Source organism: Chamaea fasciata, unplaced genomic scaffold (genome assembly GCF_029207755.1).
Source record: "Chamaea fasciata isolate MVZ Bird 193981 ecotype frontalis unplaced genomic scaffold, bChaFas1.0.hap1 SCAF_22, whole genome shotgun sequence".
Lineage (NCBI taxonomy): Eukaryota > Metazoa > Chordata > Aves > Passeriformes > Sylviidae > Chamaea > Chamaea fasciata.
This window is the reverse complement of record NW_027094107.1, coordinates 2,559,505-2,584,508: the sequence shown is the minus strand read 5'-3', so window position 1 is coordinate 2,584,508 and position 25,004 is coordinate 2,559,505. Positions and strand designations below refer to the sequence as shown.

At 50.7% G+C, this 25,004-nt stretch overlaps 2 protein-coding genes across 16 annotated transcripts in view; both read left to right on the top strand.

Annotated features, from left to right (window-relative positions):
- The window catches only part of ARHGEF9 (Cdc42 guanine nucleotide exchange factor 9), a 204,612-nt gene that overhangs the window by 90,336 nt on the left and 89,272 nt on the right, over window positions 1-25,004 (top strand). Inside the window, exon 1 of one of the 15 annotated variants that reach the window (XM_066202569.1) lies at window positions 2,458-2,546. The exons of 9 other annotated variants lie outside the window; for them this stretch is intronic. Coding sequence is in view for 3 of the 6 variants with exons in the window: in XM_066202566.1 (XP_066058663.1) it covers window positions 6,369-6,398 (30 nt within the window). In the remaining 3 variants the exon portion in view is untranslated. Of the gene's footprint in view, window positions 1-2,457; window positions 2,558-6,297; window positions 6,399-25,004 lie in introns of those variants that run through there. 5 more of the 15 variants (XM_066202567.1, XM_066202568.1, XM_066202561.1 and 2 more) reach the window with 5 other exon arrangements.
- Window positions 1,840-2,374, top strand: LOC136300282 (uncharacterized). The gene has a single exon (XM_066202572.1). It carries the CDS (start codon window positions 2,194-2,196, stop codon window positions 2,371-2,373), a length of 180 nt encoding a protein of 59 aa, XP_066058669.1. The 5' UTR covers window positions 1,840-2,193; the 3' UTR covers window position 2,374.

The following is a 25,004-nucleotide window of genomic DNA, read 5'->3' as shown; positions in this document are numbered from 1 at the left end:
TTCAGGTTTATGTTTTGGAAAATTGCCTGTGTTGTTTTGGGAAAGGATGGTAGTAATAATAATAAATATTCCACATCTATTATGTGTTGGAACTAAACGATCTCCAAGGTCCCTTCCAGCCCGAGTCATTCTATGTTTGCTATTCTGATTAGTCTAAAATTACATCAGACAGACTGGCTATCCTAAAAATGGATCCTTGATAGAAAATGCAGGTTGGGAAGCTGGGGATGAGGCAGATCCATCACCTGGATACAGCCTGCCATGTGTGCTCACAGGGCAGCCTGGGGTGGCTTTAAAGCAGCGTCCTGTGATTGTACAGGTGAAAAAAGGGCTTTTCACTGTCCTCCTGAGTGAGAACCTCCCTGCCTGGACAGAGCAGGGGGCTCAGATGCTGGAGAGAACCTCTGGCTGGCACTTACCACCCGAAATAAACCACCTGAGGAACCCAAACTGTTCTTGTTTCTAGTGCTGCTCAACACAACTCACCCTGTGCATCTCCAAACACATCAGAGCCCGCATGTGCTCCAGAGCTGTCAGAAATGAGCAGGATGGTGCTGGCTGAGTGCTGGTCAGGCACAAACCAGTGGGTCTGAGTGCAGGCCATCGAGGAAGACCCTGTGAAGACCCAGTCCTGACATGGCCTCTCCTTTGGTGGTGTTTGGGGTGGATACAGAACCGTCCTGTTTTTGAAGGAGCCTTCTGGCAAAGAAACGAATCCAAGCCTTACATTAAAGAGCTGGGTTTAGTGTCACCCGCTGCCCCTTCCCCAAAGGCTGGTGCCCTGGAAGGACACTGCAGGACAGGCTGCCCCTTGGTGCTGGGGTTGAGGTTAAAACATGGAGCTGGCCAGGTTCAGACATGAAAGTCCTGCCCAGCTCTCACTGTTTGCTGCAGGAGAACAAACGAGGTGCTTGTGTGGTGCCTGTTGGCCTCGTGTTTGTGTGGGAGCGTTCGGAGGCGCAGCTTTCCTGGAAGGTGCCGTGCTCAGCCCCCAGATGCACATTTTAGTGCATTATGCATATGCATTGGCAGCATTTCTATATTTGTCTTTGTCTGGAAAATCATTTGCTTTTTCCAGCTGAGTGTATCTGGTTTGTGTGCATTGTGATGCCTCTCTGAGGTACCTGCTGGTTCTGGGAGCTAAGACTGGGGTTTGGGATAGCACCTGGCACCTGGACCATAAAGTCTGAGTGTGTGTGTGTGTGATTTTAATGCAGGAATGAGCATTTCTGGCTGCTGTGGAAGGAATAAAGATCCTCCATCTGTCCTCCCCCCCTTTTATAGATCTCTGTCTGTAGAGTCAGAATTCAGTTTAACTCTCAGATGGAGACAGCCAGCACAGTGCTGAGGAGCGGTTCGAGGATTCGTGATGGAAGGGCGATTGTACAGAGCTAAACGTGATCCCCCCCTGCCCAGTTCCCACATTTCAGGCTCACAGCGAATTCCCAGCTTTCCGCGAGTCGCCTTTTTGTTATTTTGGCCGCTCTGCTCCCGCTCCCCTCGCTGCTCCGAGCGGGCTGCCAGCAGCACCGGCTCTCGGGGCTCGTGTTGCCCGGGGCAGCCGGGCGCTTCCAGGGCAGCCGCATCCCGGGGCGGTGCGGAGCGGGATGTGCGCGGCTCGGAGCGCTGGGAGCCGCCTCGGAGCCGCCTCGGAGCCGCCTGGCCGGAGCATCCGAGCCGCCTCGGGAGCGCGGGGCAGAGCCGCGGCTGCGTGGCGCTCGCTGTCACGGCGGGCGGAAGCCTCGCGTATTTATGGAGCCAGCGCTTCCTTCTGCGTTTGAGTGACAGCCAGGATGCCGTCGCTGCCTGGTCACTGGAGCTGATTAGTATGCGCCAGGGTCCGCCTCGCTCCGAGGGATGCAGCCGCAGCAGCTTGCAGAGCTGTCACACTCACACGGGCTCCGTATCTGCACTGGCTTGACGAATTAAAAAGCGAGCCAGCCAGCGAGAGAGAGACCCGGAGAGAGAGGGGGGACGAGACAGAGAGAGAAGCTTGCAGACAGCGCTCGCTCTTTTCCTAAAGGAAGGATTTTGCATCCCGAGTGCTCACTGGTTGTGATGATGCTTCACTTAGCGGGCTCAGAATGAGCTAGAGACAGCAGATAGGGGAGAAACTAAAGGCAGAGCACAAAGCATTACGAACCAACCCAAAACCAGGAACAGTTTTCTCCTCTATTCTAGCATGGTGGATGTATGGACAGTCTTACAGAGCAGAGGTTGACTTCTCCAAATCTGCCAGCCCCACACCTCGAACACTACAGTGTTCTGCATTGCACCATGACCTTGGATGTTCAAACGGTGGTCGTTTTTGCAGTGATTGTGGTGCTATTGCTTGTGAATGTCATACTCATGTTCTTCCTGGGCACTCGTTAAATGGATTTTTTCTCCTGAGCTGTTGGGGGCTACTACTACCACTAGCAATTCAACAAGAGAGCACGAGCGGGAGAGAGAGAGAGAGAAAGGCGAGAGAGAGAGAGAAAGAGAGAGAGAGATTTCTTACTGAGGGGGGAAACGCGTTGAGCTTCAACATGGCCTCGCTGTGATATGTATGACGTTGGTATTATTATCTCTCCCTAAATCTTTTGTCATGTCTTGTCTTTTAAGTATGCCTGTAAGTGTAGCTGCTTTTGCCGGGGTTTTAAATGTGATAAATAATAACAGCGATCCAGTCCTCTGTGGTTCTGTGCTAGCGAGATAGAGCTGTGCTTCTTTAGGCAGCAGCAGAGTGAAAATGATCTGTCTGTGGTGAGCACTGGCTGTGTTGTTTTGCTTTTCTTTGAAATAGAGGCTCAAGTTAATAATAAGTCATTTTTGTGTGCGATTTCTAGCAAGCAGTTAATGTGCAATGTCTGTGAGAGTAACCATGTAGGTGCCAGGTGAGAGGTGCTGGTGTGTGCAATGGAATCGAGCTATGGGCATTTTTAAATGGGGGGGGGGGGTGATGCTTGAGAAATCCTATTAAAGGATTAAATCTTTGCTAAAATAACATTCAGCCACAAAAAAAAAAATTCTACTTAGTGTATTTATCTGTGTTGCCTTGATGATCTGATTTGATTTCTCAAGATTCAGCCCCAAAGCCTCCAAATTCTATGTCCACACTGATGTAACCCAGCTCCTTTTCTTAGAGATGTGAGAGAGACCGAAACATAACCTGCTGGGTTTTTATTCTGGTTGTACGTGGTTTCTGTCTCTGCAAATTGGGAAGGAAAGATCAAAGGGGGAAAGGGCAATGCAAGCTTTGTTTTTCTTTGCTAAAGCAACAGATACGGAGAGGTTAGGGTTTGCTTTGATTTTCTAGAAATCTGATTTCGGCTTTCTTTTCTTTCTTTCGTGTGTGTGTGTGTATATCAAATTTTGGGGAATGTATCTAAGAAAAATCTTTGCCCACCTCAAGGATAACGAGCTTTTAAGATGGGTTGCTTCGCATGACTTTATTTACATTGATTTTCTGGGAAATGAAGTGCTAAGTTGTGTGTTATGGGCTTGCTGGAAAGGTGTCCAGCAGTTAGAGGTGCTTCTAGCCCGAAATTGCAATGTTTACAGCTTGGAAGCTGGCTGGGGGCTCCAGTGGCAGCACGAGAAGTTTGGAGAGAATACAAAGGGAATGTCTGGAAAGAGTAATGCCTTTTCCTCTGGAAAATATATCTCTGTTCTGTGCTTCTGTTAGAGGTCTTAGGGATTTTTTTTCAAATATATTATTTCCCCCTCCAGAAAATCAGAATTGCTTAAAACAAACAAAAATACCAGTTTGAAAATGTTTTTATCTTTGCTGATGGTCACTGGAATTTTATTGCCTTGATAATTTAATTAGTTCATGCAAATTCCAGCTGTCTGTTATTTATTTGATGTTCTGTGAAAAAAAAAAAATGGCCATGTAACTGATGGATAAAGACAAAGCTGGAGGTTACAGATGGAGACATGGAGTTATTTCCCAGTGCGGGTTTGTGTGCTGGGAGTTAAATGCCGAGCAGGGTTTGGGAGCCGATGGCTTTTCGATGGTGGCGTGACTGGAAACAGAGTTAAATCTGGCAAATTTGGCACTTTCAAAGTGCTTTTAGCTCTAAATAAAAGAGAGAAAAAAGAAAATTCTGAATCCCAGGGTGGGAACAATCGTCCCCAAAAGCGTTATGGGGCAGTAGCCTGTTTAAGTGGGGAGGAAAGCCAGGAGCCAGGGATCCAAACCCAGGAAGATGCTCCGATGCCTGCTGGCTCTGTTCCCCCTCTTCACTTGTGGATATCTGCAAGAGCTACCTGCTTCACTTCACAGGAGACTGAGTCAATCTTCTCTAAAAAAACCCAAGTGAATAAAATTGATGCTGAGGACGGTTTGGGCTGTTAAACAGCTCAAATTTGCTCTATTTGCCTGTTGGCCATCCTGTGTCATTAGTTTTATAGGTTGCAGAATCTCCTGGAAAGGTAATAAATGAGCTGAGATCACCATGGAGAGAGAATCAATCAAACAGCAGCCAAAATCATCCTTTCGGGGGAACAGCCTTGAGCGACAAAGGGATTTGGAGGAGAAAGGGTGGAAAAAGAAGCAAAAACCCGACCCCAAAACTGGCCAGCGAGTTACAGTGGGCTGTGGCTGTGCCTGAATGTTTATTTTCTCAGGGCTCTCTGGCACTAAGGTTTACTTTTCAATATGATTTCTACGAGGAATGCCCAGTACCTACCGCTGTTTCCTGGGTGCATTCGTTGATCCAGAGCTTGTATTCCTGGGGAGATATTTGGGAATTGTGCTTGTTTGGTGGTGGATGTTCCTGCCGTGCCCCCACGGCTCGTTCTGCAGTGCCCCTCTGGTTCCATCCCTGGGCTGGGGTGTGCTGGGGCTGCATGGGGAGGCCGAGGGGTCGTGCACGCTCAGCTGCTGGGAGGGAGCGCCGGGAGCCGAGTTTTTCCTGTCACGGAATGTGCTTGGGAGAATTCGTGTGATTTTATTACAACTTTTTTTGCCTTTTTATCCTCCTGAAGGCTGGCGGAATTAAAGAGGGAAAGTTAATGCAGAGCAGTAGGAAAGTTGGCAGCAGCAAACTTTGTTATTGTAGCGGCACCGTTCTCGTTATCTCGGGCTTCCTGTTGGAATTTTCTGGGGAAAGAGAGGAAACGAGAGGTGAAAGAGTGAGCAAGGGCTGGGCTTGCTGCTTGTTTAGCTTGCTCTCTATTTCCCACCCCAGGCCTCAGTGCCCCCCTCTGCAGCCCCAGCCCCAGTTTTGTAGTTTGGCAGCTGCAGTTTGGCGTTTCCAGGCGTGCAGGAGCCCCGCTGTCCTGCCGAGCCGGGCACGGCGGCTCAGCCCGTGGGGAGCACTGGGAGCTTTCCGGGGTGGCAGTGCTGCCAGTCCCCGCTGATCCCTGTGCCCCTCAGTGGCTGTGCCTGCAGCATTCCGGGTGTCGTTTGCTCGCTGTGAAATATCCCTGGGATTGGAGCTTTCCATGTCCTGGAGCTCTGTGGGACCATCCGGGTCACGCACAGGTCCCTGGGGGTGCTTCGGCCCCGTGACTCCGCTGGGTTTCTTCACCTTTGTGGGGATGCTCAAAGCCAGGGATGAGGCAGAGGGAGCATTCCTTTAAAGGAATCAAAGTGCTGGCCCTCTGGAAAATACGCCCCCGAACGAAAAAATACGAATTTGTCTGCAAAAAGCGTATTTGTGATGCATATAATCTCCTTCAGTGCTCGCTGCTGTGCGTTTGCTGAGGCTGGGTGATGGGAGACCTGCCTTGCTGTTGTCTGCTTAAGCAGGATTCAATGTTATTTGCCACAGGATTCATGAAAATGCCTCTGCCTGTATCATAGCAACCCCGTTTCCCACAGTCCATAAAAAGTCCATTCCTCCCGAGCAGCAATCCGCCGTCTTAAAGATTCAGGCACCCTCCTCGGCTGGGGAGAGGGGGATGTGCCCCTCTCCCAGTGCTTCCCAGAAAGCTTAAGCGTCGGGATGATCCCGGCTTGTCCTGCCGGCACGGCGCTTTTAATGCTCTTTCTTTAAGGCAGATAAAATGCTTTCCTTTCGGATTTCTAAAGGCTTCCTCCCCCACCCCGGCTATTTCCCACCTCTGTTTAAAACCTCACATGACAAGTTGGAGGGGATGGGACAGCTCCGAGGTCTGTGACGCGGTGGCTCTGCCCTGTCCTGCCATTTGGCTTTTCCCCCGGGATGGCAGCAGCACAGCCCCGGCTTTTGCTGTGTAGGGAGTGAAGATCTGCCCGATGCGAGCCCTTCTGTGGGAATGCAGAGGTGCTTTCTCAGCCCGTAGATGACTGTTATTAAGAGCTGCATGTTCACCTGACTCCTGCCCCCATCTGTTTGCATAATGTGGTTATATTTCTTTTTGGATCAGGTATTCAGTACACAGCCCAACTGCTGTGTATAATGTCTGAAGGAAAATTGCAAAAAATCCATGTAAGTTTTTAGTTTTGTTGTTTTGTTTTTTGGGTTGTTTTTTTTTTTTTTTTTTTTTTTTTTTGGTTGCTTTAGTTTCGATTTGTGACTAGAACCCCTGTCTGTGTTGTCATTTCATTTTGTTGTGGTGCTTGGTTTGTGTGTTCGGGGAGCGCCGGGGTGCTCCGTGTGCCGTGCCGCTCCGTGCGCCGTGCCTGCCTGCATGCGTGTCCGTGTGCTCCGTGTTGGAATGATGGTCTCTGCCGGGGAGGCTCCTGTGTTTTACATTCCCAAGGTGGATTTTCTCAGCTGGGTGTGATACTCGTGCTCGGTGTGTCTCTCCCAGTGAAACGTTGGGACAGCTATTTTGGTAAAACGCAAGGATTTGTCTCGGAGCTGCGCAGTCTCCGATGAGGAGAAGTTGGGAATCTTGAGGAAAACTCCCAAATGTTAATAATTGTGTCAGGATTGTCCTGTTTGAAGAGGGTGCTTGTGCAGGGGTTCCAGGGCTGGCAGAGGATAGTTCTGCCGGGTCCTGGCTTTACTGTATGGCCCTGGGCACGTTCCTTTGTTCCTTTGTTGCCTTGTGGCTTCTCTTTTCCATCTGGGATAGAGGAATATCACATAGCACTAAGGTGCAGCCATGCCTGATGTTCTCCTCTGTGTCCCCTTTCTGCCTCGGGGACAGTGGCAGTGCAGGTGGGGAACGTGTGTGTGCCCATGTTGGCCCAGCTCTGCCTACCTGGATTTTGCCTGTTGGAGCTGCTGTAGACAGCAGGAGCTGTGGTGATTGATGCTTCCCACTAAAAATAGATGCTCCTGGAGGAAGAGCTGCTGGAGGAACCGTGATTTATTGTCTTTATTTTATTAGTTGTGGTTGAATTTCTTTCCTGAGTAGGAATGAGTCTTAATCTGCCAGCGCCCACAGACGGCTCGGTTGGCTCTAGCCAGCAAAGGGCCACGTGACCTCTGCTCCTTATTCCTGGTTTTCCTGGGAATTACTCTGGCACTGGCAGAAACACCACCTGGGTGGGGTGTTCACAAGGGCGAGAAGCCCCCAGTTGCTGGTGGGGATGTGTTGGGCAGCCTGAAAGCTTCCCCCCCCGAATTAAAGAGAATTTGGGGGGATGAAGGGAGTGCGTGCATGCAAGGATTTTAAGAATAAGGTGTGGATTTGAACTGACTCTAGTTTATCCCCACGGATATAACTTCATAGGAGTGTGCTGCTTTGGGGAGCTACCCCTTGTGTTGTCACAGAGCTGGGGAAACTGAGGCACATGGTGGTTGCAGAGTGGCACATTTTGGGATGGGGGTCAGTGGGGCTGGGAATCTGGAGCAGGATGTGGGGCCGTCAGTGGGGGAGGGTGTTTGGCACCGTGTTTGGGGTCTGGCTTGTTCATCTTTCTGCAAACCTTGCCGTGGGGCAGTGTCAGAGGGCCAGGCTGGTGCCGGGTGCTGTGGGCTGAGCTGCTCCAGCGTGGCGGTGGATGCGTTTGGGCGATTTTGGAGCCGGGAGCAGCCGAATGTGGCCGTGCCCATGTGAAGGGCCATGTGGCTCAGCGCCTGCCCCTTCCTTTGCATCAGCTGAGACATATATAACACAACGTATGGGCTGCTGGCAGCCGGCGTGGGGCTATTTTCGGCTGCATCTGCGCCTCGGCGGAGCCGGGGCTGCGCTGAGCCCACCCTGCTCGCCCGGCTGGGCTCAGGCTCCGGGGATGAGCTGTTCCCTTCCCCTGCTCCAGGACCTGTCCGGGATGGGCAGGGCAGGCACTGACCCCTGTGGGTGCTGGGGTCAGCCAGCAGCCCTGCCCTGGGTGCTGGGAGGCAGAGGAAGAAGCATCAGCCCGGTTCAAGCAGCCCGGCCCTTTGTTTTCCCTTCTTCTCCCTGGATAAAGCCCCAAGTGCATTTCTAGGCTGGTCACTGCGGTGAGATGAGCCGTGTGTGCTCCAGTGTCCTCCTGTCCTTCTGGAGTGAGGCTGTCACTGCCCGGCGTGCCCGGGGCTGTGCGCTTTGCCGGAGGGGCTGAGCCTGGAACGTCCTTCCCGCTGCTCCTGCTTGGGAAAGCAGTGTTCTGGCTGCCCTGCTGCCTGCCAAGGCCTCTGTCCCCAGCCCTGCTCCCCTCCTGTCCCGCCTGGAATGGTGAGGACAGTTGTCTGCTTCTCAGGGATGTCCTGCCCTGTGCCGCAGAGAGCCCGCAGCCTCACCAGGCATCCGGGAAAATCCCTGGATGTTGCTGGCTGGATTTGTTCACTCTCAGCACTTCGGGGATGTTTGCCCCAAAGTTTCCAAAGGGTTATGCTGCTGCTGGTGCCAGTTTTGGGGGTTTTGAGCCCCTGCACGGGAGCTCAGAGCTGTGAGAGTGGCCGCAACTCACACCGAGAGATGCCGGGAGAGGAATCGGTGGCCCAGCTCCGAGGGCTTGGAAAGCAGGAGGGAGGGAATTGTGTATGGAACTGTTCCCTTGTAATGGAGCAAATGCAGTCTCGTCTCGGCTACACAAACAGGAGGGCAGAGCAAACCCCTAAGGGTCTGTCTCTTAGCCCAGTTAGGGTGGGTTAATTTGCTGGGCACATCTAGGGAAAAGTTTTGTCAAGTGAAATTGTTCCATTTGACAAAAGCATCAGCTCTTGCTGGCATTATCAGAAAACAGGGTTTTTTCAAAGCATTTCTGTGGACCACATTCCCCTGCTATTTCTGCTGCTCCACTCCCCTGTATTTTGTTCAGTAAATCTGACAAGGTTCTCTCAGTATGTCGTGCGCTGAAGTTTCTGTTCTGATACCAAATTTAGGGAAGGCTTGTTATCTACAGTTCTTTCTTCCTGGCTTGATAAGGTGCTGATTAATTTAATGCAACTCTCTTTCCTTATCTAGTTGAGCTTCAGTCAGTTTTAGTATAATCTTGAAAAAGCATGATCAATCTTTAATGTTTGTTTTTTAGGTTTATTCCAAAGCCTTTTAGGCATGCTGGATCTTCGCTCTTTTGTGAAGTTCTGGGAGAATTAAGTTTAAAAGTAACAGTTATAGAACAGGTTTTGAATGCAGATGAAACATTTTAAAGTTGCTCTAAAACAGGAAAGAGCGGTTGGCTCTGATGAAGTTTTAGGTGTTAAAATAGAATTGTCTTAACTCTGGATGTGTAAGGCAGGGAATATCAACAGTGCCCTAGTGCCCTTGTATGGGGATGAGGATGAGGCAGGGATGGAGGAGAAGGCCTGTTGTGTCTCCAGAGCTGTGTGTAAGGTGAGGGGGGACAGGGACACTGTCACCTGTCCCTGTGTGGGGAATTGTTCCCTGCTTTTGCCCGAGCACGCAGGCATGAGGAGCAAGGCAGTGCAGCGAGACTGGGCTGTCATCGGTGCGGAGCTGTGCTGTCATTTGGTGATCCGGGGTTGACATCTGGATAGATTTCCAGTCTCCTCTGGTCCAGGGGAGATGGATCTCTGTTCCAATGCCCAGCAGCAGATCGATCCTATCTCCTGGATACTGGGGGTTTTGCAGAATTGTCAAAAAGTCTTTCCTAAGGAATTAAAAGTGCGCCCAGGCACGGAGCAGAGGAGCTAAACCTCCCAAACCTGCAGGCTGGGAACAAATTTGCCTAAGACTAACGGGCTGCCTTAGAATTACAGATCTTCAGCCAGGAGAAGCCTGGCTTCTTCAGTGCACACCCGGAGCCTGGGAAGTGTGTTCCCAAGCATTAACAGGAGCCAGACTGTAGGTTTATGGAATTCAGGGAGCACTGGCCCTGCTGCCCCCAGCAACCCCAGCAAGGGGTGGGTGCCGCTGAGCCACGTGCTGAGGCCACCCCCAATGTCCCTCTCAGCCCACTGCCATTTGCAGATTGTCACCGTGGCCCCAGCTGCCACAAACCCCATTCTCCCAGCTGGATTTGAAGCTCAGGATGAGTCTGTCTGGTCCGCAGAGCCCAGGTTTGGCTGGAGGTTGTCGGCAGTGCACGCTCGGTGCTTCTCCCTTTGCCATCTCCCTCCGAGGCTTCCCTGCTCCCTGTTCCCTCCTGCACTGTGCTGGGGTTGCTGTGCTTTGCCCCAGAAGGCAGTGCTGGTTTAATCTGTGTTTTCCAGCAGCTGCCAGGGTGTCCCTCGCCCTCCTCCCTGCACACGTCAGGGCACACATGTGTACACGCGTGTGCAGGCAGCGCTGCACCTCCCTGTGGATCACTCTGGACACGGGCAGGGAAACCTATGGATTAAAACACATGTGCATACGTTTTCCTTCCCAGATATATTTTGGAAAATATGAGTCAGCAGCAGCGGCAGCAGGCAAGAACATATTACATAATCTCTGGGAGCCAAGAAAACCTTGCAGTTTATTAGGAGGGAGGCTTTCTGCAAGCAGAAGCTTTTACTGTGTGGCCCCAAAATTCTCATTTTGGGGCCACACATTGGCCTGAGCCCCTCAGTTAGTGGCCTCATTCTCATCATATCCTCTTGTGTCCAATGCAGGGAGGCAGTCCCAGCAGCCTTGGATTTGGTTATATTTTTAAACCCTCCAGTATGGTAGAATCTCAGGGCCGTGCTGTTGGTGACTACTTTTCTCTTGTTCCTTAACATGTTCTCCTGCACAGAGTCTGTGATTTTCTTTTTTGGTTCCCCCCACTCCCCACCTCCTGCTGTTTTCTCTCAAATCTAGCACTGAGAGAAATGGCACATGAGTGCAGCTGGAAATAGCTGCTGCCCCCTCCGCCTCCCCTCTGCTCACGGCCACCCACCTCCTCCACCTACTCCCAAATGGGAGAGTGAAGTCAACATCCACTTTTAGCCCCGGGCTGCTGCTCCTCGGCTCTCCCCCTCTCCCTCTCGGTGCCTGCCCTGCCCACACAGGATTCAGAAGGGCTTCATCACCGTTTGAAGGCTCCTGCAGCTGGATGAGCACTGGTCTGCTCCCGCTGGCGCTCGGGGGATCTGTGCTGGAGCATCGGGGATCAGAGGGGACGCGCAGTTTGCTCCGTGCTGGCCGGGCAGAGAGGGGGGAGCAGCAGGAATTATGGACACGCAGAGGAGCACAAGCAAAAATCCCAGAAGCCAGACAGCAGGAATGTCAGGGGTTTGAATCCTCCATCCTGGGCACATCTGTGTGAGCGTTGGCACGGGCAGGGATGGGAGCAGTGGGCGCGGAGCCCTGCACGGCGGGTGAGCCCTCAGCTCTCCACGGTGCTGCACCTCTGCTCCTCCATCTCTGCTGCCAGCCTTAAATCCTGCAGGATGCCTGGAAAGCCTAGGAGGGGAATGGGCATTAGCAGAGTGAAAGGAAGGAAAAGCCTTATTTGTTTTTAATTTGCCCGGTAAAAGCAAAAGGTTTTGAGCTCTTTGAGCTCTCAGGGCAGTGCAAACGCTTTCGCTGTGGCTGAGCCCGTGGGTGCCTTTCAAGCAAAGAGAAAGCTCGGTTGTGGTTTTCCAATATCAAAGCCTTCCCAAGGAGGCAGTAAATTGCCACGCTGGCTGAGAGCAGGAGTGCAGGCAGCTCCGTGCCCTGTCTGGGACAGTGTCTGAGCCACTCGCTGCAGAGCAGATTGAGAGAGACGCAAGAACCGATGGTGATGTTTATCCAGAGCACTCTGTCTTCACCCCCATTTGCTCTCGAGTTTCCGGTGTTCGGACACAAGAGAATTTAAATCTTCTGTATTTTTAAAACCACAAAAGTCTCTGTTACAACCAGAAATTCTAATGAGCTCAGCAGAGGGGATGGGTTTTTTTCTGTCCACCATCCGTCAGGGCTCTCCGTATTTTATTGAAAAGCCTGATTTGAGCTGTGTCTGCCCAGTGTTTGGAGCAGTTGGGGAACGATGAGGCCCTCCAGGGGCTGGGATTGGGGGGAACTTCCCCCATTCCCCACCTCCTGGCGCTAGGGTGATGCTGCAGGGGCTGTTTCATCTTTCCACGTCTTTGTTTCTCTCTCTGTAAAATGCACAGAAGGAAATTGCCCTTTCCTGTTCCAGGGTTTGCCGAGTGAGGATGAAAAGTGCTGTACTGGAGGCAGGTGGGATTGGAGCAGATGGATGAAAAATGCCTCTCACCCTCTGGGGCTTTGCGGGGGCCCCTGGCAGAGCAGAGCTCCCACCCAGGAGCTCCCTGCTTTAATTTAAAGCAACATCTTGAATTCCACCCGAGATCCCAACAGTGATGTCAGCAGGGCTCCACCAAAGATTCATTTGGCTTCAAATATTTTGCATATGCAGCGTCAGAGCTCAGCCTTCTGTTTTTGCAGCTAGAGAAGGGCTCTGCACTTCGTTAGAGCCTTCACCACTAATACACTTGCTCTCTGTTATTAATTCATCTAAATGAGGCTGTTTTGTTTCTCTAAGCCTTTTGTGGTATTTCTGTGCTGTTGAGAAATTAATCAGCACTAAGTAGAAATACCTCAGTAAAACCAGGAGCTTTGGAGTAGCTGCTCAGCCTCTTGTGGCGTGAGCCCTGGGGCAGAACCACTTGGGGTATCCACAGTTCTCACCCCAAAGCCAGCAAAAAGAGCCAGGAGAGGCTCATGGTGCACAAAGGAATGGCACAAAAGCCATCCAAGGCAGCCCAGCCATGCTCTGGATGCTGGCATGGCCTGGAAGTGCTGTCTCTGACTGAGCTCACATCTTAATTCCCAAATCTTCCCTTTTCAAGCTTCTCTGTTTGGCCATCCTCTCCTCAAAAGAAGGATTGTTCCCTGGGGCACGTTCCCTCCTGTTCTGTCAGGACATGTCTGTAGTGGTTTTCTCAGCTGGTCAGTGAAGACTTCAGCTCCTCCTTTGAACAGGTCTCCCACAGCTGGAAACATCTCCCCATCACTGCAGTGGGTTTTGCTGCCCTTTTTGCCTCTCTGTTTCTCCTGCAGACAGTTTTACCTTTGCAGGATTTTTGCAACTCAGGTTGAAATTCAAGCGATAATAATACTTGACATTCTTCATTCTGGCATCTTAAAAATCTTTTCTGAAGTTTTAAAGCCTTTGTGCTGTATAAATACTTGAGTACTTCTTCTATTTTTAAATGAAAATGGTGCCTGAAAACCCTCAAAAGTCAAATGAAGATCAAAGGCTTGGGAATACCAGCAGTTTTCTGTATTATTCACAGCAGCCAGGGACTGAGGTTGTATTGGCTCAGTGCAAAGGGGCTGCTGTGCTCATAATGATGCAATCATGGAATGTTGGAATGGTTTGGGTTGGAGGGGACTTCAAAGCTCATCCCATTCCACCCCTGCCATGGGCAGGGACACCTTCCACTATCCCATGTTGCTCCAAGCCCCATTCCAGGGGCATTTCCAGGGATGGGGCCGCCACAGCTTCTCTGGGCACCCTGTGCCAGGGCCTCCCCACCCTCATAGGGAAGGATTTAGGGTTTCTTCCCATTATCCCCTCTCAACCTGCTCTCTCTCCTTGGTCTCTAGGTAATCTGTCCCAGCTACTCTGTAAATCTCAGCCTTGGTGCCCAGGAGAGCTGGGCTTGGTGTCTGACATTGCTGCTGGCTGGCAATCCCATGTTTTATCTTGTTTTCACATCCATCCCAGTGCAGGAATAGCCAGCAAAGGGCTGGAGCAGGGATAGTGGCAGCACTGCCCTTTTCAGGGGGAGCTGGCCTGGCTTAACAAGGTTTTCAGCAAAGTAAATCTCTTTTCCTGTAGCGCAGCCTTCCTTACCATTTTCCTCCCTCCCTGTGGCTTCTGAGCAGGAATCAGGACAATAGATGGAAATTGATGTCCCGGAGGCATGTGACAGGGGGATCCTGAGGGCTCAGGGCAGCTCACAAAAGAATTGCCTCTGATAAATGCTCAGATGTTTCTGTGGGTTTGCTCAGCAGCTGCAGTCAGGGCTCACAGTGGGAATTTTTGCCACTGCCCAGGGAATTGTTCCAGGGCTGTGTGAGCCACCAACAGCAGCATTCTTGCTAGAATAAAAGGTAAAAATGGATTCAGAGCAATTTGGCCAGCAGAAGAGTGGAAAGAAAAAAAAGTTAAGATCCAAGGAGTGGCTGTTGAAACGCAAAAGGATCTAGAAAGCAAAGATGCAAAAATAAAATCTGAAGCGGAAATGAGTGATGTTTTACCAGCATTGTGTAACTCATTTTAATTGCAATCCATCTAGAAATCTATTTGAGGCAAGAAATCAATGCAGAATTGTAGAGCGAAGCATTGGCCTTCCAGATGTTTGCAGCTTTCTGGATTGTTATTGTCAGCTTCGTCCAGTTTATTGGAGTCCCTCCTTCCTCGCAGTGGCCAGGGAAAGATGTCCCCCTGATGTGTGGCAGGTGGGCAATGAGGGCTGTCCTGGGACTTTCTGCTCTGAATTTGCATCTTGTTGTGTCTTGAGGAACACCCTGGGGTAGTTTTGGTGGTGGGAAGGGGGGTGTTGGAATGTGGATTCTCCAGGGTTTCTGTAGGATCACCCCACATCTCCCAGGCATGGCTGAGGGCTCAGGGCAGGCTGTTGTCCCCTCACTGGGAGTTTTCCCTGGGCAGGAATTCTGTGTGAGTGGTGGAGCTGAGGCCATGCTGTGCTCTTCTCTCTGATCGCCTCCTTTAAATCCATGGCACGAGGTCATGCAGCACAGGCATTGGAGCTGCCTCATCACCGTTCCTTTCACTGAACGGATTCCCATCTTAAGAGACTGGTGAAAGTCCAGCGATGCTCAAGGCTTCTGGTAACTCTGCAGAACAAAGTCCTGACTCTCACAAATGTCACCCATGTCTATTGCAGCAGCCCTCCTGTCAGAGGGTGGAAACAGCCGAGACAGACTTCTTGTTGATCACAGCATGAAAAGGGTCCAGGTTTATTCCTCTTTACAGCTCAGCCATCCTGACTCCAACCATTCACTGACTCTGGCTGCAGCAAGCTCCTGCTGTAGGTTTCCATTGCAGACTCTGACTGCTGCTTATTTCCTGCTAAACTCTGATTTAAAGGGATTAGTTTGCAGCCTCTGACTGCAGGCTTTTACCTGGCTAGACTGTGACTGCAGGTTCCAACAGCAGGCTCTAACTGCAGGCCCAGACTGACCTCACGGCAGTGATTCTCTCTCCCCAGGATCCTCCTTCATGATCCTCTGGTTCCCTCTTCAAGGTTCTTCCTCTTTCATGCTCCTCATCACCAGCTCCCCCAGTCCCTTTTATCACGTTTATTTCTGTAGCTGTGACTCATCAGATGTGGGGCTGTATTGGGTAATTAACACAGTTGTACCTTACCAGGTAAGGTCACCTGTATTCCCTTCTCCTACACATCATTCCCAGCAGTCTCCTGAGAGGCCAGCATGAAACTCCTCTTGGATTTGGTGACATTTGTGAGGAAGGCTTTACCTTGTTTCTGGTCCTTCCTCAGTGTTCAGGGCTGCTGAGGTGCCTTGCTTTGAATCCATTTTTGGCAAGGGCCGTGTGGAGACTGACCAGGGCTGCGTCTGGGCAGAGCTGGGGCTGCAGGAGGATCCCTGTGCTCCTGGAGGGAGGGAGGCCGTGCTGCCATGGCCTTTGGAGTGTCCCTTTGCTCTGCTCCTGCCTCTCGTCCTGCCTGGAGATGGACTCGGGCAGTGAGGCAAGGACAGAGTTCCCCAGGAGGCAGCTGGGCTCCTCAAAGATCACACAGCATCTTCACGGGCAGGTGAGGCTCGGAGACAGCAATCCAAGGAAATCCTGACAGCCAGACACTCGCATTCCCAACAGAATGGCCCAAGAGCAGTGGGCTCCAGGTATGGAATATCTCCCTGACCTCCCTCCTGGCTTCCAAGCGTGTCCCCCTCACTGTGTCACTCTCAGGCTGTCACTGCAGGGTGTTAAATGTGTTTGTGTTTAGAATACTGGCTTGGAGCAGCAGAGAGAAATGGGAACAGAGTGAGTTGGGATGAATCTGATAGGATTGCATGCAAAGGAACCATCCTCACTCTGGGAAGGAGGAAGGGAAAAGGAAGGTTCAGGCTTTTCCAAATCGAAAGAGTGCATCTGGAAGAAGGGGAAGGATGCAGTGCAGGAGGTAAAACTAAGAATAGAGGAGTGTGTTATAAAGGGAAATCTGGGGCTGGAGGTCAGGACAAATTAGAACACGCAGAAAATGTACTCCACTAGGCCATGGATTTGTATTTCTGGAAAATAACTGAAGGATCTTCACGTCGGCAGTTCTCATGGGATTGGAGAAAATACCAGAACAGGTTCTCAAAGAGACAGGCTTCCTTTGGTTTGTGAGCAGAACAGAGGATTCAAAGCTGGTTTTTGGAGCCCAGAGCCCCTCGAATTCTGAGAGGGATGGGTTTTCCTGCAGGCACCTCTGTGCAGCACCAGCAGCATGTGCCCAAAATAGAGTTTATTCTGATGGTAATTGCGGAGAGGGGCAGCAAACCTCCCCAGGACAGATGGCGTCAGGAGTAGAAGGGCTCTGGAAAGGGGCCATGGGTGAGGCTGGAGCAGGGGAAGGCAATGTTTTATTGTTATTACCTGGAGTGGAGCCAGGCCTTTAACAGATGGGAGGATTTGCCAGTTTGGCTGTGCTGGAAAGCTGGGTGGTGGCTCCATCCATCCATCCATCCATCCATCCATCCATCCATCCATCCATCCATCCATCCCTGGCTGCGGTGTTCCGTGCTGTGGGCACCTGCTGGATTGAAAGGTCAGGGTTTGCTTTGGTGGTGATTTGGTGCAGACTGTGGTTATAGGTGCCAGGAGCTGCAGATAAGTCTTGGGTTTGGCACGGGTCCTAAAGAAGGAGAAACAAGTAAGTGAGATCCTGCAAATCAGTGTTTTGATTACTGCTTTTGAGGAGATTGATAGAAGTGGATTGGCTGCAGGAGCAGGATTTGTCTTGGCAGTTGAGCAGCCTGCCCTGAGCCTTCCTGGTGTGTGTGTGGTGTGGCCAGAAGTGCTCGGGATTTATGGATGACCTTAGGAAGCACAGGCAGTGCTGGGGGAGCTGGGATGCTGCAGAAACAAGGCCACGGAGCTTTATCTGTGTCCAGCAGCTTCAAGGTCTGACTTTTTAAAAGGCTCCTGTATTGATTACCAAGAGCACTGGGTTCTTCTTCTAACATAAAATAGGCCTTAATTCTTAGATAATTCTGTTGCATCCTGTGCTACTTATTCAGAACCTCTCCCCACCTGAGGTGCATAAATACAGAACAGACTTTTCCCCACGTTTTCTTTCCCCGCAGTAGCTCCAGCCATTTTAAATCTGTGAGCTGGAACTCCAGGGATCTTGCTCATCCTGAGGGACCTAAAAGTGGAGTACACAGGGGAGATTCTGGGAGTTTGGCCATGAGCTCAAGACCTTTAAAATCATGAACCAGATTCTTGGTTAGCCAAGACTTTGGAGCTTTCCAATGTGTTAGGAAGTCGCACGATTTCATCAGCTGTCAGGTTTTAATTTTTTTGTCCTATACCGTCATGCTTTGACATAAGATACCAGTAATTTAAACCACTCCACTTCCAGGGGAATCCTTTTGAACTAAAAGTAAATATGTAACCAGTTTTTGGAGACAAACATAAAGGTTTAGTTTCTTTAATGAATGTGGCCAGGCATTTGTAAGCTGCTTTCTGCACACACTCACTGCCCATCCACCCCAAGAAAAAAGCTGTTTTTTACTACCTGATGCATTTATAATCTAAGAATATAAAAATTCTACAGGCTGTTATATATTGAATACACACACAGTGTGAGCAAGATGTTGATTTGCAGCCCCACACATCAGAAATGACCTGCCCAGGTGCTGGGGGATCCCAGGGCAGTGTGAAGGTGACCCTCTGTGCATGCAGGGAGTGTTGAGCTGTGTGCAGCTCCAGAGACCCAAATTAGAGGGTTTGGACACCTGGGCTCTCGGGTGGCTCCTTTTGGCAGGGATGTCGCAGGTCCAGACGGAGCTGGCTGCTCCCAGATTCCCACGGAGATGCTCACATCCCCTCTGACTCACATCCATGGCATTTTATTGTTGGGCTGAAGACTGTCTAAAAATTCCCTGGCATTTCTCCAGAGAGAGTGCCAGCAGCCCTTAAACTCAACTCATTTCCTTTCCATCAAGCCACGGAGCTCATCAATAGCAATCTCAGGCTCCGGCAGGGAACTTGGAGGTAGGTGGGTGGGATTTGCCACCCTCCACAGGCTGGTGGTAAATAGGTCATTACCAACACAACAGCAGGAATAAAGCACAGAGGGGGAATTTGGAGAGGGAGAAATGACGGTCCTTTCCCTTTGGTAGCAGGTATTTTTGCTGGTGCCAGCAGAATGATTTAGGGAATTTTATCTGGTTACTTTATGGAATCAATTAACAGCGTCTTATCGTAGGTTTGCGTCTGGGGATTGACAAATACACAGGTGCTTTTGCACCTCTGTGGTTGCTTTTATTAACTAATGGGAGCTTAAAAGACAAGGTGAAGCCCAGGAGCTCCCTGCAGACTGGAGCTCTAACCATTGGAGCCTCTTCCCAGCAAGTTACTCTTGGAGCCCTTTCTTTCCAGCAGGAATATCACGTATGATAGAGGGACTCAAAGGGACCAGTTTTACCTTTAAAGTCTAGGTTTATTTTTTTTTTCTGTTAAAAAAATGTGTTTCGACAGTTTGTCACATCGGCTCAGCCTGCCACGTCGTGGGCAGTGAAGTGTTAGGAAGGAAAAGCAGAAAGTATTTTGATGAAGGATCAAGTCAACTCACTAATGTTTTTTGAACATCTCCTGTGTTGACCTTGGTCCACACAGACGCCCGCCCGCTCCCGCAGCGCTCCTGGCTCCGGGAGAGCTTCTGGAGGTGCTGAGGGAATTGCCAGGCAGGATTTGGGGAGATGGCAGGAAAAGTTCTTGCGGGAGGTCTGTGCTTTGCAGCGGAGGCATTTGCCAGCTTCTCCCAAAGCCTCCATCCTGTGTTTATTTTGGAGTTGAGGAGGAGGGAAGGAGGGAGGGAAGCATCATCATCCTTGTGGTAGCTATGGAGAGAGGGGAGGGCAAAGTCTGTGGAGCACAAGAGCCCCCAGATCTCCACGCTCAGCTTCCAGAAAAGCCCAGCCCAGTCTCTCCTGTTGGGCTTGTTTTTATCACCAGACAAACATTTAATTATTTTACTTTCATGCTGCCGCTGAATCAACTGAGAGGACTACAAAAGATAATGCACTTCTATTTTTATGTCTTATACTAATGAAGCTCAGGCTGGAATTTTCCCCTGCACGATTGGCTGGAACAGGGGAGGAAAAATTCCGAGGGAGAGGAGGAGGGAGCGAGACGCTCAACATTTAGCAGCGAGCATGGCTGTGGTTGGAGCAAACCTGCAGCGCTCCAAACGGTGCTGGAAAGTGAGGACAGCAGCATTTTATCCCTGTGTAAGGATCATAGAGGGTGTTTCTCCGTGGTGAGGGACGGATGGAGGCAGTGACACTCCAGGACTCTGCTGCTGGCTCTGCTTTCTTGGCAGGGCTGAGCACCAGGGCTGGGCTCACTTGCCCCCAGCCCCCAGCGTGGGCTCACTTGCTCCCTGGAAAACATCCCCTGGGACTTGGCAGGAGCCGAGTGCTCCATCAGAAGTTCATTAATATGTTGAGTTGGAGCCACACGGCCGTGTGCAGCCTGCTGGGAGCAGCAGCACTGGGCCAGGCTGGGCCAGGCCACATCACAGAGAGTAAAAACGGTGTAGGGATGTAACACTGGTGGGGAGGCAGGTGCTTAGGGCTGGCCGGTGGTGACACGTTAATCTGAGGTGGCACAGCGGCAGTGACCGATGGCCCCTGAGCTGGACGGGTGCCTCTGCGGAGTTCAGCTTAGCCAGAGCTGGTGTTTGCAGCTCAGCATCAAGATGGAAATCCAGCCTAAAGTCTTTGTATCTGATAAGAATTTCAGTCCCAGGCAGCAGAGATTTGGCTTCGCTGCTGGGAGTCAGGCTGGCAGGATTTGGATTGCAGCTCTGCTGGGATCAGCAGTGGGATCTGGGGCTGTGTGTGGAGCAGCCCCCGTGAGCCGGTTCTCTCTGAGGTGAGAAGCTGCTCCTAAACTGCTCAAAGGCTCGTGAAAGAGTCAAATTAAAGGCTTTGACATTTTCTTTCTTAATAAAAGAGAGGGAGTAATCAAGGCACAGTCGTGCGTGGGTTTGTTAATTCACTGAGCTGCAGCGCTGTCAGTCAGTGGGAAATAAGACATTGGGTTTTATTTGGGAAACATGAGCGGGGAAAGTAAAGCAGAAATCCCAAAGAAACAGCATTAACATAGGTTTTCCAGCAGCTGATTTGAGCTGACCCAAAGGACCTGAAGGCCACGAGTCCTGAGCTTCCTTGCTTGCATTTTGGGGGTGGTGATGTTCAATGTCTGCACCCTAGAGAAAGCAGCTGCAATATTTCAGTACCTGATCAGGTGTGTCACAGGTCAGACTTCCTTTGGAGGGAGCAAAGGGGATGTGATCCAGTGAGGAAAACCAGGAATGAGCTTGAAGAGTCACCCTCGGATCCCAGAAGGTCCCTGTAGAAATTTATCCTCTTAAACAGTGTCCAAATGTGGAATGGTGCTTTACAGTGCCCATAAAAAGAGCTGTTAATAAAATTAATCTGGGAGGGAAGGGCAGCACAGAAAGATGGATGAAATTTTACAGCCCCAGCGTTGAGTAGATGAAAAGCGTAAATCCAGTGGTAGTGCGTGGAAAGCCGCTGCTTGACCCCGAGGAATGTCACAGCTTCAGTCCAGCTGGACAGGCGCCACCAGCACCGTCACTGCCATGACTCCTGTCCCTGTTTGCAGACCTTTGTCAAGGCCAGGCGTGGAGGTGCCTTGAGCCCAGGTGGTGTCCATCAGCAAATCGGTGTGGCAGTGCCTTGGGCAGGGCTTCAGGCTGCCGGGGAAGAACAGCGTGGCCGTGAGGGCAGGAGGAGGGAGAAAAAGATAAACCGCTTCAGTCCATTCTGACCATGCTTACGGGAAATAGGGACCTACACAGAGGAGAATTAGGGAAACTGTACAGGCCAGGGAAGTGGGCACCACGATTCCGTGGGATCCTCAGATTCACCATCTGGTGCTGTTCAGCCTGAAGGGTCCCATGACAGGTGATTTCAGATCTTTAGGAGTAGTTTCATCTCAAAAATGCAAAAAGAGCTTCGGAGATTTGGAACATCGTTGCCCAGAGAAGCTGTGGCTGCCCCAGCCTGGAAGTGTCCAAAGCCAGGTTGGAGCACCCTGGGATAGTGGAGAGTGTCCCTGCCCACAGCCTGAGCAAGATGAGCATTAAGGTCCCTCCCAACCCAAACCATTCCACGATTCTATGATGAGGAAGGCTGAAAAAAGTAAATGGCACCAGGTTAACATGGGAATCAACTCCTGTGCACAGGGAGGACAAACCCTGGGAGCTGGGAAGGATGGCTGGATCTGTGATAGAAGCTGATGGCTGAGGCTTCCCTGGCTCACAGGAACAGTTTGTGCCTCTGGCCTTTTAAAAATTGAACCTTGGAAATCTGGGAGAAATAGACTTTTTATTTGGTTAGTGTTTTGAACCTATAAAACTGGAAGTCATAATACCCTGTAAAAGATTTGAGGCAATTTGGGAATATGGCATTCCTTATTAAACTCCGTGGGTTTTAGAGACTTCTTAGGTTTTCACGGTGGTGCAGGCTGTGACCTCTGTAATGTTCAACAGGATCCTTGAAAAATTGAGACCAATTTAACAAGAATAGCTGCTGCCTTGGTGCTCCAGCTCTTCCATTTCTTTCCTGACTGGAGTTAAGTTCATAATGGTTTAGCAGAACCTTTTTAGTTGCTAAAAGAGATTATTGTGGTCTGGGCATAGGGGACCACTTAGTGACAGATATTTTAGCAGAACCATTTGTCCGTGGCTGGAATAACAAAGTGAAATGTCACAAGTACAATATTTTGAAGGTCGGAAATCATAACTCTTTGCATATTTTCAAGGTTATTTTTGGCCAGTGTAACAAAACATACTGTTATTTGGGAGTTTGAGGGAATATAAACCTCTGTGGATAAAGAGGAGACCTGGCAGTTGTTCGCAGCTGTTGTTTCCTGGTGTCTGGGGCGTGGCAGAGTATGTGTACCAGACCTAGAGAGAGGTCCCAAAATCCAGCAGCAGGGATGTTTTCCTGTAGCTGGAATTTTACTCTGTGTCTGGGAATCCAAAGCCCCTGTTGGTTTAAGCTGAGAGCTGATGCACATCAGAGTTCTGTGGCACTGGGATGTTTCCTCCTCTGGGATGCCAGGCTTCTCTTTTATCTTGTTTTCTCTTTATTTCTGAATGAACTTTGCCCAGTTTGCTGCATCAGGCAGACGATGTTGGTGCTGTGCTCTCTGCGGGTGGGATGTTCTATGTCCTGCAGTCTTCCCTGGAATTCTGCTCCCAGATCTCTGTGTGTTTATAGGGTGAGCAGCATCCCTTCTATGGGCACTTGGGAGGAGCAGGCAGAATAAACATCCTGACACACAGTATTCCCTGGGGAGCCATAAGTGTGTGGCTGCATTTCTCCTGCAGGGAGCTCACGTGAGCTCTCAGAGCCTGCAGGACACGGTGCCACAGGAGCTTCTGGCCTTTCACCTTCCTCTAACTGATGAATAACTCATCGCTGTTCCATGCAGATGTGGGGTGTTCTAGGGATCCCATAGCACCTCCCTCTTTTCGGTATTGCTAAATGAAGAGTGTGAGCTGAGAATTCATTGCTCCAATACTTTGTTCCTCCAAAGCCTCCATCCCTGAGGCTGGACCCTTGCAAAGGCAGAGAGTGAGCACCCTTCACCCTCTGGTAGTGACTGCTCAGGGCTGGTGTGTGTTTACAACACAGAAAGTCAGTGTGAATATGTGAGAAGGGAGGGATTTCTCCCAGGTCTGGCTGTGGTTATCCCAGAGCTATTCCCAGGAATGCCACCGGGCTGCCCACAGAAGGATGTGGGTGGGAAATGCAGTGGAAAGTGAAATGGAAATGCAGAAACTGCTCACCTGATCTCTCAGTTAAGATACCATCCTCTCCCGACATCCGTGATCCTGGATGCCAAGGTTTGGAAGACAGCATCGAAGGAGTGGCCTGGGCTGCAGCCTGTTGGGGCAGAGCTGGGAGGAGTGGGTCTGCCAGGCTGGGAAGGGATGGATGCTGCTGCTGCTGCAAACCCCAGTGTGTTCCTTCTCAATTGCTTAACTCATCTGCACGGGCTGTGGGAATTATCCACGTGCCCTGGAGTCAGTGTGACAATCCCAGCCTGGCCCAGGGAGCTGAGCTTCGGTTTGGAAGCAGGGATTAAATGATATTTATTGAAACTTGACCAACCAAGGCAAACCTGCTGCCAGGTTTGTTGGGGGAGAGGGGACTGAGCATGGTGAGCTGCTCTGAGGTGAGTTGCTGTTCCACAGTGTGGAATGCTGCACACTGGGAGATTCTGTGGTGATGGAGAATGGGAAAGATCAATCTAAGACTGCAGGGAGCCCTGGCCAGGCCGCTGGTCCTCCCTGGTGGAGGATGTGCCCCCTCAGCCTGTCCTGGTGCTCACCACAACATTTTTGACTGGTTTACCATCCGCCTTAACTTCTCTTTTTCCTTCCTTCTCCCAGCTGGTTTTGAGCTGGGTTTGCTCTGGTTTTGAGCTGGGTTTCCTCTGGGTTTAACAATTTGTGAGATGCTATGTTCCCCTCGCCAGGCTTGCGGCTGATGTCTGTGGCTGCTGCAGGGAGGGTCAGTGTCCCTTCTGTGTCAGCAGCACAGCTCTGAGAGGGCAGATCTAGATGGCACAGAGGTTCTGGAGGTGTGTGCACCGTGTTTTTGGGCCCTCAGTATATTCTGTGCCCAACTCCCAAGCAGTGAATGGAAGCTGAGTAAGGAATTGCTGTTGTGGGACCTTCCTCCCACTTGTGGTCCTTGAGAACCAAGGCACACACGGACCCAAAACAATCTTCTGTCAGTGGTTGCAGATTAATGCAGACAGGAACTTACAAGCCCGGAGCAAATCTCTGTTGCTAATTTTCCAGAGGTACCACTGAAAGAGAATTTCACGCAGGACACTAAAAAAAACCACTCCAAAAAGCCAGAACAAAGGGAAGTCCCTCCAGCATTCAGTTCCAGAATTACCCCAATGTATCAGCTGCCCACGGTTTTCTCTACAGAATATCCCTTGGGTTCCTGAGTCTGGAATTCTTTCCAGCTCTGGGGATGGGGAGTGGAGGAAAGCTGGGAAAGCTCCTTTTCATCCAGAGCTGTGCCACAGGAGGCTGAGCATCCCCACAGCTCTGAGCGTGCCTCTGGTGCCTTCCCACGGGCACCGTCCCAGCTGCCAGCTGGTCTGCAAAGGTTGACATCTGTAAGGTCTCCAGTTTAAAAATAACAGAGAGAAACCTCCCTTCCACAAGGCACAAACAAAAAGGGGATGGTTGAGGTAACAGTGATTTAAAAACTCCTGGTATTGCCTGGGGCACTGCAGGGAGGCAATTGCAGGGCCGTGACAGCTTTTCCCATGGACACCAGGTGCTTTCCTTGTCGTCCAGCTGGGGGAACCCAGTTTTCAGTTTCATTTTTCATGAGGTTTTCTTCGGTTTCTGTATTTTTCTTGAGAATTCTTAGGCTCATTCTGTGCTTGTCAGCCCCGCTGCACTGGGTTTGCAGTGGGGAAAGACAAGTTTAGGAGGGGATGGGAGAAGGTTGCATTGCGTTGAGCTTAATTTCTGCTAGAAATCCAAGGTGCTGGAGAAAAGGACTTTCTGTGCTGG